We start from the raw sequence: 15,941 nt of genomic DNA, 5'->3' as shown, positions 1-15,941 counted from the left end.
AAAAACATACAACAGTGAGGATTCGCTGGTGGTCACCCACCCAACTACTAACTCACCGGCGTGTGGCTTAAGTACGGCTGAGCGGACGGGAAGCCCTGTTTTCCACACCCTATGGTCGTATGTACTGAAAGATGTATTAGTATAGTATATGATCCTCATAGCAGGTTGAGTTTGAAAAAAGCGAGTACATCGCTGGCAATAAAGAAATTCATAGAGCTGCTACCTAGGGATACTACAATTATACATATAGAGAGGTAATTATCTATACCATGCGATCATCGTGATGATAAAGATGAGCAAGAGGAAATAGTGAGCAGCAATGGGAGGGTTCTTGTGTTGGGGGTGACGGTGACGCCACTCATCGATCCAGCTGGTACAGATTTCAACAATTTCAGCACGATCTTTGATCTTTTTGGAAGATATTTTAGGCTTGGACTGAATTTTCCAATCTTCCCATTCCCTAAGCGATCTAATATCGGACTTCAATTGCACTTGATGCCCTGAAGCCAATGTCGTTCCTTCCCAAACATTGAAAGTTCCCCGTGTAAACAAAGAAGGCAAACAAAGAAGGTGCAATGCATGTGACATTGACATTGACATTGACAAAGAAGGCTCGAGGGAACTGTCGCATTTTAGGAAGGCACGTGGTTTTGGGGTATAAAAGGGCCCCTCCCCCAACTCTTACGACTATATTGTATATCTTGTTATTTCTGCCAGTATTATTAGTCGGCAACGCACGTGATCTGATTATATAATACCTTACCATTTGCGCACAACATTTTATTTTTACCTTCTTGGACTACTCTGTACTCCGTAGCATCTGATCTATATCGTCAAAATTAAATCACTTCTTCGTACAATTGAACCATGAATAGCGTAAAATACCGGTTGTATTTAATTAATTAGATAATAAGTAGTATCTAGTATTAAAATGCCGTTTTTGGGATTTAATTATCTCTATTATTAGTGGTAGTAGAATTAATTTCAATTGCTCCATAGTGATAGATTAAGTGATCTCCGAATAGCTTCATGATACTCCGTAATAGATCATGTAATCTCTCGAATCTTTATAATGATAAATCAGGTGATCTCTGAATAGCTTTATGGTAGAACAGGTGATCTCTTAGTTTTTCATCTCTCAATTGCTTTATTTCGATTTTATATACCATATGCCAGCAGTGTTTACCAAAGGAGATATCCATGGAACCGTCCTAAAACCATAATTACTAAGGCGGTGATTAGAGCGGTGAGCCAAAAAGTCCCATTGTCGTAGTGGCACGATTCGTCGCCCATATACGTGATACGTGTGCGAGGAGCCACCAAATAGTTACTGGTGTATTTTCGGTCCTGGTTTCGCGATCTCATAACCTGTGCGTGATCGTCTAGTAGCTATAACTAGAGAGAGTTGTATGGCAGCAGTTAGATTATAATCGGCTATCATTCATATATTCTATTGATCGGTTCTCCTTCGTATTGTAGTCACGTAATATATATGCATCACAGCCGCTCTACCTATCGATATCGCATCCCCTTCACGGATAGACTCCCATTACAGTGATTCTTCGGACCTAGATTCAGCCGTCTCGTTTCTCTTATCTCGTTTTGCCTCATGTCTGAGAATCAAATGGATGACAACGAAGAGTGCAGTAGCCAAGCAAGAGAGACCAAGATAGAGCTTTGCACCAATTCTCCAATGGGGTGCTTCCGAAGCCGGGTACGCCGCAATGGGCAAGAAGGCACTGAACAGGTATGAGAAGAGAGTTCCAGTGGCGAAAAGGACTGTTCGGGCTTGTGGTTCTTTCTCTAGATAGGAAGATGCCCATGCACAAAGTAGCATAGTCGACACACTATTTCAGTCAGAGAAAAAACCTTTGCAAATTTTGAGTAGAATGGGAGCACTCACGCTCCGATGTAATTCATATACCAACCGACCATGTACGCATGTTCATTTGCAGGCCGTATGATCAAGATAATAAGAGATGTGATATTTATGACCTAGAAAATATAAATTAGTATCATAGGTGCCGCTCTACTCTGCTCGCCAGATATACTCACCGAGTGAAGAAGCAAAAATGGTAATCTGGTTCCCAGATAATCACTGAAGCCGCTGAACAAAAGCTCAGCAACCAGTTGTATAGCCTGGCCCGCGATCGGCAGGTAGTTAAGCATAGCGACCGAGCTGAAGACACTGTCAGGTTTGTCGCCAGAAAGAGGAGGGCTGATTCTTACTATTTCTTCGTTCCGTCGGGGTTTTTCAAGGACTTGAGCCAGAGGTTGAAGTAATTTGCAGGTGTAGTTCCCGTGCCAATGGACCAGGAAACTATAAAGTGTCAGAATGATCTAGCTTGGAAAAGAAAAGAATAGATATAGTCGACTCACTTGCAAATAACCAGACATGCCAGAATTTGAAGCTGCGCAGGAATGATTTGACAGTGATTCCCACCTGGGGACTGCGGTTGATCCGACGGGTTCGCTCTTTGGCGACGACTTCATTGCTATATTAGCAGATGTATTTCTAATAATGTGATTCCAGAATAGTATACATACTGATATCTCGAGGCCTGAGGTATATCTTGGCAAGCGGATTGGGGCGATCGGGCTAGATAGGGTCTGTTAGCATGCTGCAAGGAAGCTAGAGGAGTAGACAGGTTCATACAAATCCTGGCAAGAGAACAAATGCAACTAATGCAATAAAAATAGTGCAGACACCCTAGAAGATTAGGACGTGTTCCCCATTGTAGATACCAAATATCTTACATTGATGATAAACGCCCACCGCCAACCGCTCCGACCAAGAGCACCCTCGAGGTTCGTTGAAAGAGCACCTTGCATCGCACCAGATAACATGGCTCCGACCGGTTGGGCAATATTATACAGACTCATGCGAAGAGCCATTTCTTCGGGGAGATACCATTGGCTGGACAAGGTCAGTATATATATTGGTGGCAGAGCAGCTGTGCGTTTCACCTGATGATAGTAAAATAACCTGGCCAAGTGGCACCTTCGAAAAAGCCGATTAGGAATCGAAGACCGTATACCTAGGATTCTATGAGTTGGGGAAGATATTATCGAGGGGTTTGAATGTATTTACCTGCTTTGCACTAGTGGCAGTGGATAAACAGCAAGTCAAAACACCCCAAATCACCTATCTGTTGTCAGTATATTCAATCCCATCCATATAAGCCTTGGATTTATTCAACTTACTTCGCAGGCAGGTAGCCAGACTGACGGACCGATGTGGGAGATTATGATGCATGAGGGATACAGCATAACCATATACCCGATGCTATTGCGGATCAGCAGGGACATCACTATCAAACAATGAACAACTTACTTGAAAAAGGTTGTAAAGTAGTTCAGCTCATTGCCATATAGCTTCAAGTCTGTCTGCATTCCCGAGACATAGGCATTACTCTTATCAGATAGTCAGTCAGAGTGTGTTCTTTTCCAGATTGCGAACGTACTCACAATATTCGTCTGGTCCAGATATTTGAATGCATAGCCTAGAAAACCAATGGTCAAGAAAAACAGATCCAGACGCCATACCTGCAGCCGTTAGTCTATAAGTCCATGCGTTAGAGGTCATGATACTTACTAGAGATCTCTCCTCTTTCAGGTGGGTCTCGACGACGGGAGCCACTGTGCTGGTGGCATTTTTCGGGCTAGGGGATATTGTACTCATCTTTTCAGATAACTGAAATTCATAGTTCTTGACTTCCAGGTTATATTCTCTTCGTCGGCATGGGGCCGAAATGGCATCATCGCGCCCGGAGAAGACGTATCTGATTATACTTTGATAAAGTCCCTGTTTTCGGTCCAAGTTGTATGTGATACCCATAGGAAACGGGGCAGATTCTCGATTTGCAGTTTGTAAGTATAACAATCTCGAGCTGATCCTATCTTTCAGAGAATCACACTATTTTAAGGGGAAATAGTTATAGACCAAGCACTCTTAGAACTGTGGAGACTCCTTGAGCTTAGCGTGTGTTTCAGCTGCGACCATCGTACTATGTTATTACGCCATAATCGTCTAATTAGCCACCTTCGGGGGTCAGTGCGTGAAGCTTAGCATGGCCCCGTCGGGATCCCTCCGCGAGGGCGAATTATTTTCCTTTTTGGGAAACGACGCAAAGATGTTACCTTATAGCCTAGCTTATTGAATTAATCACACAACTCGATTGTCTGCTTGTTCCACTCTCCAATGGTGATCTAGAGTATCTGTGTCACTCGATGCCAGTTATCACATTCATTCGAACAAATTTAGTAGGTGTCGAGTAGTGTGTAAAAGATATACCGCCAGCCAAGATTGAAGTGCTTGAGCCATATAAACTCCAACCTTGGAAAAGGAATTTTTGCCGAAGACACGTGCATTGGATTGATATCTTGGCTAGTAGAGATGAAGGATGCTAACTACACGGATTAGCTCATCACCGATCACGGCGCCGTGGTAGATCCACGGACGGGTACCCACCTGAGCCAAGATCATCTATTCCTAATTGGGTTTAGTCAAATTAACAATGATTGCATTGCCGCAGTCCATGTTGATATCAGTACACGGAACTTTCTCGTCGCTGACTTGTCCATAAAACTCTGCGACTTCTTTGGCTCAGCAATTGGAGTTGGAGGACAAGACACTCTTGTCTCAGAGGAAGATCGGTATCGAATAGCTCCTGACTCTCCTCGGTCTACCGCGACAGATATCTTTGCGCTAGGTTGTCTGATATTCAAGATCACAACTGGACTGCGCCCATATGACGAAATCGGCGATAGTGACTACCAATAAATCGTGCGAATATATTCTGTTGGCCAATTTCCAAGCCTTGACGGTCTTCCAGGTTCCTTCCCGAGAAATCATACACAAATGCTGGACCTGTCAATACACTGACGTGGAACAGCTAAAGTGTGATGCGCAAAAGAGAAAGGGATTTCGCCGATGGCTCTTGCCGGCTTCTGCTTCAGATTCTCACGGGTGTGTTCATTCACCACATCCACACTTGCTGTCTTCACAGTAAGTATGATTTTTCTTTGGTGGTTTCCAAACCGCGGATATCGGAGGTCTTGGAAGTGCTTGTGTGTATAAGCAGCTTGGTTTAAGAATCAGAAATATCTTATTATCCGGGCGGGTAGGCATATGCTTGGCCTATATATGAATTATTATTGCGGTGAAGAATTAGTCGATGACATCTAAAACCTGCCGTACTACATATCCTATTCCGATATACATTTCGGTACATACGACCATAGGGTGTGGAAAACAGGGCTTCCCGTCCGCTCAGCCGTACTTAAGCTCATTATTCTACATAGTCAATACTCAATTTGGCCCTAGTACCTAAGCGGCACTCTAGGGTGAGCATAGGTGATATGGGTGAGAGAGGTAAGAATAGGGTGACAATTCTCACCCTTAGGGTAATAAGGGCTAACTTATTCCAAGCCTATACCGGCCCTAAGAAAAATATATAATATAACCTCTAAGGCTCTTTTCTCACTCTATTATGATTTTATTTGAATTTCTTTACTACTTATAATATGTTCTCTAAATAGAATATCCCAAAATCACTCTAGGAGTATCTTATATATACTATATTATATAGCTTTATACGTAAATATTAAGATAGATAGGAAAAAGAGGGTAATACTATCTACTACCCTACTCCAAACCAGACTGCAAGAAATCGGCTCCACTCCACTCCGCCACACTCACCATCCAACCCGCGCCCACTTTCCTACAGCAGGGACAAAGAACAGTCCGGAGACTCCAATGTCTCAGTCTGGCCGAAATATTGTTGGGATCGGCCTTCACATCTCTTGACTAAGGCCGATCGTGACGAGTAACCATGAGTTATAACTGCCCTTTCGCCGCTGGCCAGTTTCAACCGTGCCGTGTACTGTTAGAGTGCGCTCTTTTACATTGTTCTCTACTTTGATAATATTTTCTTGTATGGTGTATATTATCGAAGGAGTATCGGGGCGAGTGAAGGATCAGACTGCAAATGGGCGTGGTGGAAATCGCTCGGAACTTATCCAATAAATGGCCAGAAAGGCACTAACCTGCCCTTTTCATAAATGGTAATTTATTACGTCCGTTGACCTTCTGCTTTCGCCATAGAGTTTAGTTACTGTATTTTGCTGATAACGTGTTGAAGATGCTTATTTTGTCGGCTCGCGGTGCATATTAAAATTAGAGATTTGTCAGTTTCGTCAATTAGAGTTCAATACCACTTGAGGGTACTCATATATTGTTGTACCGCCAGATTTCTGTCATAATTCACATGCGAGCCATGAACACAAGACAAGATGTCCTCTCTCTCTTCTGTTAAGTACTTCCTTCTTGCTGGATGCCTGTCGGCATCTACGGCTCTTGCCAGCCTTCAATGGTCACCCTGTCCTGCAAATCCAGCGTTGGATTGCTCAACCCTCCGAGTGCCGCTTGAGTATGCGGAGCCACAGAGCGGGATGTCAGCTTCTATTCCGCTTGCCCGATACAACGCCACGGTAGAGGTATCCCAGCGCAAAGGCTCACTTCTCACGAATCCTGGGGGTCCTGGTGCGTCTGGTGTCTCCTTCGTCGTGAACGGCGCCGGGGAAGGAATATCGAACATCACCGGGGGGTTTTACGATATAATTGGATGGGACCCGCGCGGTGTGGGTTCCGCTCAACCCGTCTTGCAATGTTTTGCTACCGCCGGAGAAGAGTATGAAGCGTCCCAGGTGCTTCCAGCTGCGCCTGACGTGGCGTACGGCCAGTTCAGAAACCAATCCTACACGCCCTTTTACAACGCTGCGATGCAGGAGTTTGACAGCATGACCGCCCAGCTTGCTGCCGCATGTGCATCTTACAATTCGACAGCTTCGTATACTTCTAGCGCGGCCTACGTTGTTCGTGACATGGGGGCTATTGTCGATGCATTGGACGGCAAAGATGCCCGTTTGAATTACTGGGGTCTCTCCTACGGGACCATTTTTGGGGTAGAATTTATTCAGACCTATCCGGAGAGGGTCGGGAGGATTGTCCTGGACGGCGTTTTTGATGCTACTGCCAATGCTGAGACCTATGTCGCCCAGCTTCCCAATGACCAACTCTCCGTGCGAGATGCTATCAACGATCTGGTGTCATTTTGCGAACAAGCTGGTCCAGCTGGCTGTGCTCTGAGTACTCCTCCTGCAAATGTAACTGCCGACCTGACCACTCGACTTGCTAATTTACAAGATTCCCTCTACGAACATCCCATTCCGGTCTCTCAAGGGTTCTCCATCACCGTTGGGATCTTCAGCGCATTCATGTGGTCCTTTTCCCGAGTTCCGACTACTTGGCCCCTTATCTCCTCAGTTGTGAGCGCTCTTGAGCAAGGAGATGCGACTCCAATAGTGTCCATTCTTAATGCAGCTGCCGCCAGTCCGCCAGCCAATTCCAAAGCTCCAGCCACTGGGTCTCTAGCTGAATGGCCCCTGCAGTGTGTGGATAATGCGCCGTCCAGTGGCATCTCCTTGGCGGACGTTGCTTCCCTAGTACTCAATGTCTCTCTCCGCGAGGATACCCCTTGGCTGAATGCTGACGTGACTCCCCTATCCTTCTGTCGCCACTTTCCGGACACCCGCGCAAGAATCCCGAACTTGGGAGCCTCGAAAGTCCGCGATGCAAACTCCATCCTCACTGAGCAAAATACCCCGGTGCTGATTGTCAATGGCGAACATGACCCCGTGACTCCGTTGGCCTCTGCAGAGCGTTTGCAGAGTCAGCTTGCTACCGCGTCCCGGTTGGTGACCAGACGAGGCCCAGGTCATACAACAGTCAGCATTGCGTCGTTGGGGCTGACAGAGGCCATCCGTGCATACTTTATTGGCAATACCCTTCCAACAAGCGCCGTTCACGACCTCAGCCAGGTGGTATTCTCCTCCGCAATCAACGCCGGGACATTAACCCCCGCTCCAGTATTCAATGGTACATACTCCGAGGCAGAGCTGACTCTACTGAACTCCACATACAATATTTTGTTAGCATTCCTCAGCTTAGCATAAGGAGCAGGTACAGAGTCGGTATGGATATCATGGACAGTACTGTAAAATATGTATATTACTATGGAGAAGGTAGAACAATAATAGAATTGAGAACCAAGAAAAAGGCAAAAAGGCCCGTTGGACCACAAAGCAGAAGCTATGCAAATGTGCATAATTTCCTACTGACCAGGTTAGACTACGTGATCCTCTAATACTTCAGCGAAACTTGGTTTAGGTTTATAATATACGTAACGTTCATAAGGGACCTTAAATTCAAGGACCTTAGAGTACGCTCGAACCGTCTAAGCGATATAGCGAGGAGCATACTGTACTAGATGGCTCCACTATATGGGAAAGTGTCAGCGGAGGAGAAAGCTACTGCAGGAAGAGAGAAGGAGGGAACACAGTTATATTCACTATGGACTATAGGAGGAGGAAAAGAGAGGGACAAACTATAGAAACTTGACGGAAATCTGGCGCCCTTCCACAACGTCATCTATCCCTGGCCCACGTCGGCATTGGGTAGCCAGAATCACGATACATTATCCAAGAAGAAATGCGAGATGGGAAGATAATAACATACAATATACAAACATATGGAAATGAGGGGCGAGTGAAAAATAAGAGGAGGCTGACGTCATTTCCCATCATCTATTTTAGCAATCCTGTATCTACCTCTATACTCCATATATAATATCTCAGTCTCTTATGAAAATATATCATTTCTTCTATATAGTCCTTGGACTCCTTCTCCTCCCATCTCCACACGATCCTCATGAGCGTTCAAGCGCTGAAGATTCGCGTCCAATGAATTTAAAATTATCATTAGACCGTTAGGGCAACGAGAAAGTGATGATGAACCCAAGACAGGATTAGGACATCCATGAGCCACCATCGAATAAGAAAGCCCGTGAGAAGCTTTTGACTATCCAGCATTCCTCTTTGAACTTAATCTTAATAACAACTTACCGGCACCACCAGCACTCAAGCTCGAGGAACGACTTACATCCTTATTTTACGGCCCGGCCCAATCTTACACTAAGACATAGAGTGCTTAACAGGATGAACCCAAGTAGAAGTTGTCTCATTATATACTTAATGTCCCGCTCACTTTCAAGATGTTGAAATTTTAGTATCGAAGTTCAGAGGCCCAACTTCCCAAGCCAGAGCTTTGTTTAGTGATATGTAGTATATTCCATTGGTTCCTGGATGAAATTCTATAGGTCTCTGGACGAGAAGTCACAAATTCCGCACGTATCTGCTCAACATCAAGCTAAAACATAGAGCGGTACAGAGTAGGTAGTGTATCAGTCTTGCCACACGCCGCTGAATCACCTATATCACCTATATCAAAAATATTATGAAACCAGCGTAATAGGTAAGCACCTAAAATCTAACTCTTATCGGAGAAGCAAGCAGAAGGTATCCGTTTCTACTATCACCCTAGGCGCAATCTAGGAGGCCCCTTGGCAACTGAAGGGAATTTCGACTGTTTTTCGGACACCTCAGCTCGTTCGGCACTCCTCCGAACCCTGCATCCACTCGTTGTGGACCATGAGATACCTGCAGGTCACCTCACATGACCGAGCCAAGCTGGCTAATCTTTGCTCATGATAGTAATCCCGCCTACAGGACTGCGACATCGCACACCATCTCCGCTCTGGGATGCCCCCCAAGACTCTTAGCGCGGCTCTCCTATCTCGCAACCCACGAATCTAAGGATCTTATTAGTGAGACAGTCGGCTAGAGCGTCTTTATCTAGTTTCTTATATAGATTTCTATCTTCCGCAGAGTCAGCCTAATAGGCTATATTACAATATATACAGTACCTCGAATCCGGTAGCTAGCGCTAGTACTAGGTTTAGGTTATATATCGTCTGCTCGACTATTTCTATCCTCGTCGTTATAACCCCGGATATTAGAGCTACTAGCTTCTAGGGGTAGAACCCTTTCCTTAGTCAATTTTAGTATCTAGCATTCTACTCTGTATATTTCCCGCTGCTAACAAGCTCGCGCTAAGAGAAACTAACGTATCCAGGATAATCAATTGAGATGTGACCTAAACACTATCGTTAGTAGTAATAGAAACTGGAATATCCCTCGTTTCTAGCCTATTCTACTCCGGTATGTCTATGCGCCTATTCTGGCCATTGTGTTCAGCTTCGCGTATCCTGAATCTTATACCCTACGTTACGACCCAATGGTGATCGCTGGGTTTATTTTAGCGCACTTCTGTTTGCTCTTGATTCTGCTCGGTTTGGTGTTCCCAAGATACTACAACGTGTTTATTCCACCAGGCCGGAGGACCGAGGGTAAGGAAGAAACGATCGCCAATCAGCCCAAAGAACAGGAACTTCTGCCAGAGATCGGAGTGTTAGACTGCGAAACTGGGGTGCAGGAGTTAGTTTCGGACCGGAAGAGTTCTGATGGGATAGATACGGGACATTCGAAGGGGCCGAGGCTGTAGATGTACATATTGTGCATACCTTTTTCTTTCTCGATTTAACGTGAAGATGACCTGGTTCTGTAGGGGCTTTTACTATTTATCTAGCTCCACGAGCTAGCCACACACTCAGCAGTTCAAGTATTGGAAATTCAATTAAAGAACAACTTGTGGTATGATCTTCGTGATAGCTTCTCCGGAATGTAAGAAACACGGAGTCATATTAAAAGCCAAAGAAAAAAGAAGAAGCAAAAGCGCCGATCAGGGTCCAAACCCGCCTAATCCACACTAGGATCTGTCTCCCCCTCTATTCTTCCTCGCATGTTCCCCCCATATCCTCCTCCTGATGAAGTCTGGAATTTGAGTGCGTGGAATTCGTGGACCCAATATAGACCTGACATCAGCTGTGTCCAGGTCTTTGAGCTCAGCTTTCGCTTTCTTCAGAATATATCAAAGAGCTCGGCGCTCCCTCAACTGGGCCTGGAGAGTCCGGGCCAGAAGTTTCTCTTGCATGCGTTGAAAACGCAATCTGTCCCAGTACATGTCGATTTCCTCTTGCATTTCATCAAGGAGTTTATCCGATTCAACCGCTTCGCGGTCGCCAGTCTTCTTCGTTGAGGGTAGCAATTGGAAGGACTTGGGGACCGCTTCTTGGAACCGATGGGTTGGTTAGATTGGACTGAGGTTTTTGGTATCAGGGCCCTTTCGGAACTATGTTATCTTTTCACAGTCTTGGAATCGCGGTCAGACTGTGTCTTATTTTGCAATGGGCCTGTCGGGGAGGTCGGATCTATTAGAGCTAGACTTTGTCTGCGACCGAGATGGGCAGGAGATCTAGGAGAGACAGAGGACTCCTGGGCAGGGCTTGAACGGACTTGAAGCGGGCCCCTGTGTCTCGAATGGTGCGACTTGTCTTGACATTGAGGCGGGGAAGGGTCGGATTTATCTTCCGGACTTTGGACACTTTATTCCAGTTCTTTGATTCGTGCGTCTAGTTTCATTACTAGATCCCTCTCGGCACTCGGGGGAAATGATGACGGTTGCAGAGTCATTGGACATTGTGGCTGTCCAGGGTTGCCCATGCTTCATTGAATTTGGACACGGGTCAGTTGGTTTTCTTGTTGGATTCTCGGAAGAAGCTGAACCTGCAACTGTCGAGGATTGGGAACAGGCAGTGCACCCCGATGGGACCACCATTGTTGACATCAACGCCAGCATTCACGACCAGTAAAAGCTTCAATCTAGCTCCGCGATGGAAGAAGAAGACTTCCTACACCTCAAAGCTGTTTGGCAGAACGTAGAGTCGACGGACAAATCGCAGGCACACTCCTGTGAAAATGCAGGGTTGCCTACGCTCATTAGGGTCTGGGAAAGAACCAGTTCGTTTTGTTGCTGGATTGTGAGAAGCTGAACGACCTGCTCTGGCGAAAATGTAGATTGGGAGTATGGCACAGAAGGGTCAACCCTAGGACTCAAGGGAACTGAAAACGGCTGTCGATTTCTCGCATCCAGGTTAGGACCATAAAATGGTAAACTATGACCCTCTCCAGACATTGCATGGCGCGGTGGGAACACCACCGAAATACCACCCCGGATAGACTTGGAGCCATCCAGATGAGCCGCCTCACTGACGAACAGCTGCTCCTGGCCGCCGGTCTTCCACGAGGTCACAGTAGCGCCGTATAGGTGCACGGTCTCTGACTGGCCGGTGGGCAACGAAGCGTCGACGACATTGTCCTTGACAGAGAGGGTGGGCTGGGGAAGGGAAGCTCCCACTCCAATTGCGGAGGGCTTGTTTGATCGGTCCATTCTAGAAAGAAATTGGATGTGTTGAAGAGAGAGGAGAGATGGGATGACAAAGGAACAAGGGTTTCTTCGGTGCGACCATCGCGACTTGCTCCAACCCGGAGTACAAACGGGAATGTCTCCACGACCTCAACAGGCCTCACGCGGGCGGAGGCGGTGCTCGCTAACAGAAGTGGCCTCCTCCTGGCTCGCTCGGAGAGCAACGGCTAGGACCAGCTTCGCGAAGTATTGCATGTCCTCCCTCAACTGGATCCAATATGGACCAAATTGCTGAACCTTAACAAACTCGTCCACCCTGGTGGGAGCCTTTCGTTCGTCCTTCATATGCTTGATATATCCTGCCCTGATAGTCGCCTCGGACACGTATAGCTCGTCGCCATCCTGCGAGAAAAGGATGACACTAATAATCGTCTTAGTACATGATGCCGTGAAGCAAGCGCTCATAGACTTACCGGCCGGGATGGAGGTGCTTAGGGGTTCCCCTTTCATTAAGGGCGGCGGTCACCATCTGAGCTGTCTCTTGCCAACTTACTTTCGGCTCATGCTTTTTCCGGGGTCTGGCTTTGGCTTCGAGAATCGCATACATCCGACCAGTAGCCGTTGACTCAAGCAGTCCATCGGTTTCACACGACAGGCTATGAACCCTCGAGTCAATTGCTTTGGCCTGCTTTTCGTCCTTGACCCGCCTGAAGTCGAAGGTCAAGTGGACCCTAGCGGGGTTGCAATTGATATCTAGACCAGGATGACAGGCACATACTGCCTGAATGAAGTTGACAAGAGACATGTTGACAAGCTCTTCGTTCATACCGTATGCTTTCTTCACCTTGCTCGTAGCGTGAAGCGATTTCGCGACCTGACACTGTTGCTCGTAAGCAGCCCAGAACATACCGATACGAGAGCTAGGCGCATCTCTCCGCTGAACTGCACTAAGGTACCGGTTGAAATCCGGATAATTGTCTAGATCCTGGCTAGCTTTGTTAAACCAGGCGCCTAGCCTGAGGTGAATGTGTGCCTGCGATTTGTTGGTCGACTCTGCGTTCTGCCAAACAGCTTTGAGGTGTAGGAAGTCTTCTTCTTCCATCGCGGAGCCAGATTGAAGCTTGTACTGGTCGTGAATGCTGGCGTTGATGTCAACAATGGTGGTCCCATCGGGGTGCACTGCCTGTTCCCAATCCTCGACAGTTGCAGGCACTGTCATCGTCTTTTTCGGCGGCATTTCGACACGCGGTTTGATAGGCGTATGGCAGCTGTGGATGGCGGATAATGTATTGATCAGAGAGGTATTATAGAAGAGAGTTTTGACAAAAGTGGATAAACGACAGTGAATTCTGGAGTAGATGAGGAGAGAGTGAGAGGAGAGTTGTTGTGTTCGTTTTCTTTGCCTTCACTTCCAGTACACACATTTCAACGCTACCTGTTCCTTTGCTAGTCGCTACCTACGTACTGCGATCTTCTACATAGGCCTGGCGATTTGCTAATAAACATCTGTCTGCTCATATCCTGACCATCCTGTAAGTTCGACTTTGTCCTCAGAGCCTCGGACCTTCCGTTCTGGGCAATCCTGGAGCCAATCGTATCTTCCTCGGACCGGCCACCTCTGCACAACCTTTGCTGGTCTTATACACAGTATATATCTATTCTAGGTACATATGCTGCTCCACATCGCTCCGAATCCATCATTCTGCCTAACATCCCTATGCATCCGTTATTCCAACATTGGCGTTCTCGCGCCACTCTGCAACCTTGGACAATCATCGCTACTGACTGTGCTCGCTGAATGTTAAAGCTGTGGCTCACACACAAACTAATAATGGTTGTCGAGCCGTACTTGTGCTGTCGTTCTCTCCCCGACAAGATCAAATCAGATGATGTTCTCTTCTTGTTTACGTTCGTTGTCGAAGGCTTCCTGGGGTATCTACTTACGCCCCTGCTAGAGGCCTTCTCTTATTTCAGCCTTCTAACCGTAATGGTTCCGCGCACAACCCGCTCACAAAGCTGAAGCACAGTCAATTTAGCTATGGGATACTCGTAACTAGCTACTGAACAATCTCGCCCTGCTCCATTCGAATTCTTCTCCACGATTAAGCGGCCGCTCACACCTGTCTCCACGAAATAACACTAATAATGCTAGAAACTCCGTTCTAATCCGCGTGGGGGACGTTCTCCGATACGGAGAATGACGTGATTGGGGTATCAACAATTCCGGACTTGCGAGGTACGGCCGATGGTGATAGTGGGAGATGGAGAGTTTTCGATAGGACGGCCGTATCTTCGGGTTCGCAGTTGTAGTAGCGCATGAAGAGGTCAAATCCCTCTTGGTTCTTCTTCTTGAAATCAAAGATATCTGACGCTCGTACAATCAAAGTACCGTCGATGTTGAATCGGGCATAGAGCATACGCCCCTGTCTTGGGCCAAACAGCGAGATGACGAGAACCTAATAGTGGTATAAGGTTAGCGCTCACTTATAATAGGGATTACTAGGTCTATACCGGAAAACTCGAAGTCTGCTTAAACTCCTCCTGGAGGAGACGGCACTGGATTGTATTAACAATCGGCCCAATCTCGCCATGGAGAAGGTTATTAGACTTTGCTACCGCGCCGGTGCATATCATAAGCATAACATGCGGGCGGATTGTGTCTGGGTCCTCAGGGTCCTCTTGCCATTGTCGGTAACTTACGGCTCTCCATCTTGAAAGATCGAGAGGTTTCGAATGCCCAATATGTAAACCATGTAACATTCCTTGTGGCCCATCCTCAAAGGAATCCTCGGCCCTAGATAAATAAACCAGTCAATTTCTTGGTAGTTATAAGTAATAGGGGGAAATAGAGGAAGACCGAACTCACAAGATCTCATACCAGTTCGAGTTTTTCTCTATCGAAGAGGTATTATCGGGATCATCTTTCTTAGAGTAGTCTTGAAGGATGTCGATATATCTGGCGATTTGAAAGGCCTTCTCATACACAAGTTCGGTGCCTGGTAGTGGGTCTGATAGTGGGTATGAGAAAGACAAATGAAAGGCCTTGTCAAAACCGTCATAGTGATGGCGCATATGTTTAGGGATCCTAGCGCTGTCGATTTTGTATGTGCTGTATTCTTTCTCGGATAAAAGCTTAAAGTCAAGGGACTCTTGGTCATATGTGACATCCATATGGTGGAGAAGAACGCCGATTTCACGGAGGGTATCATAGTCATAAGAGACCTGGCTTTTCGATTCTAGCCATTCCAAGATGGAGTCGGCCTTTTCTTCGAACATTTTTCTCAGGGCATCATGGTCCTGCAGCATAGGCGGATTGACAGGTTGAGAAGACATGATAGACGGCGTGGAAACGCGACGAGATTGGTTGACAGTGTTATGAAAATGATGAAGAGACGAAGAAACGTGGAGATGTGGAGATAGAGAGGTGGAAAGCTGGAAAGCTGGAGAGCTGGAATAAGTCTAGGAACTATAATGCCTCTGGGCGGAAATGGGTTAGTGTGTCACCGTGACCCACTCTCACGTGGACCACCCAGGCAGCCTGTTTCCAGCTTACTCAGCGTACCGTCCACCCGTGGACCCAGCTCAAGGGACCGGGCTTACAGCTGATCGAATGTTAGAATGGGACCGCTAATTTAGCGTGAAGGAAAATATATTAATCCGTGTTAATCCGCGTTTCGACCATCTATCTGCTCAGAGGGGTCTTAGCGAATGTCGAGAT

The 15,941-nt window shown here is 46.6% G+C and overlaps 5 protein-coding genes across 5 annotated transcripts; 1 reads left to right on the top strand and 4 right to left on the bottom strand.

Annotated features, from left to right (window-relative positions):
- Positions 1 to 1,549: 1,549 nt before the first annotated feature.
- Positions 1,550 to 3,682, bottom strand: LCP9604111_9743 (uncharacterized protein; the record flags this gene model as incomplete). The annotated part of the gene is made up of 14 exons (XM_039078031.1): positions 1,550 to 1,847; positions 1,904 to 1,995; positions 2,056 to 2,179; positions 2,230 to 2,320; positions 2,380 to 2,487; positions 2,548 to 2,599; positions 2,657 to 2,710; positions 2,758 to 2,917; positions 2,968 to 3,038; positions 3,092 to 3,145; positions 3,205 to 3,286; positions 3,335 to 3,414; positions 3,469 to 3,546; positions 3,596 to 3,682. The coding sequence occupies 14 exons, from the start codon at positions 3,680 to 3,682 to the stop codon at positions 1,550 to 1,552; spliced, it is 1,431 nt and encodes a 476-aa protein (XP_038924267.1).
- Positions 3,683 to 6,294: 2,612 nt separating this feature from the next.
- LCP9604111_9742 (uncharacterized protein) lies at positions 6,295 to 8,016 on the top strand (the record flags this gene model as incomplete). Its single annotated transcript, XM_039078030.1, has 1 exon — positions 6,295 to 8,016. One exon carries the CDS (start codon positions 6,295 to 6,297, stop codon positions 8,014 to 8,016), a length of 1,722 nt encoding a protein of 573 aa, XP_038924266.1.
- Positions 8,017 to 11,674: 3,658 nt separating this feature from the next.
- LCP9604111_9741 (uncharacterized protein) lies at positions 11,675 to 12,247 on the bottom strand (the record flags this gene model as incomplete). The annotated part of the gene is made up of 1 exon (XM_039078029.1): positions 11,675 to 12,247. One exon carries the CDS (start codon positions 12,245 to 12,247, stop codon positions 11,675 to 11,677), a length of 573 nt encoding a protein of 190 aa, XP_038924265.1.
- A 126-nt stretch (positions 12,248 to 12,373) lies between these two features.
- Positions 12,374 to 13,460, bottom strand: LCP9604111_9740 (uncharacterized protein; the record flags this gene model as incomplete). The annotated part of the gene is made up of 2 exons (XM_039078028.1): positions 12,374 to 12,644; positions 12,697 to 13,460. 2 exons carry the CDS (start codon positions 13,458 to 13,460, stop codon positions 12,374 to 12,376), a joined length of 1,035 nt encoding a protein of 344 aa, XP_038924264.1.
- Positions 13,461 to 14,385: 925 nt separating this feature from the next.
- Positions 14,386 to 15,556, bottom strand: LCP9604111_9739 (uncharacterized protein; the record flags this gene model as incomplete). The annotated part of the gene is made up of 3 exons (XM_039078026.1): positions 14,386 to 14,679; positions 14,735 to 15,017; positions 15,090 to 15,556. 3 exons carry the CDS (start codon positions 15,554 to 15,556, stop codon positions 14,386 to 14,388), a joined length of 1,044 nt encoding a protein of 347 aa, XP_038924263.1.
- Between the last annotated feature and the right edge of the window lie 385 nt (positions 15,557 to 15,941).

Source organism: Penicillium roqueforti (assembly GCF_015533775.1).
Source record: "Penicillium roqueforti strain LCP96 04111 chromosome Unknown scaffold_71, whole genome shotgun sequence".
Lineage (NCBI taxonomy): Eukaryota > Fungi > Ascomycota > Eurotiomycetes > Eurotiales > Aspergillaceae > Penicillium > Penicillium roqueforti.
This window is presented reverse-complemented; position numbering and strand designations above follow the sequence as displayed.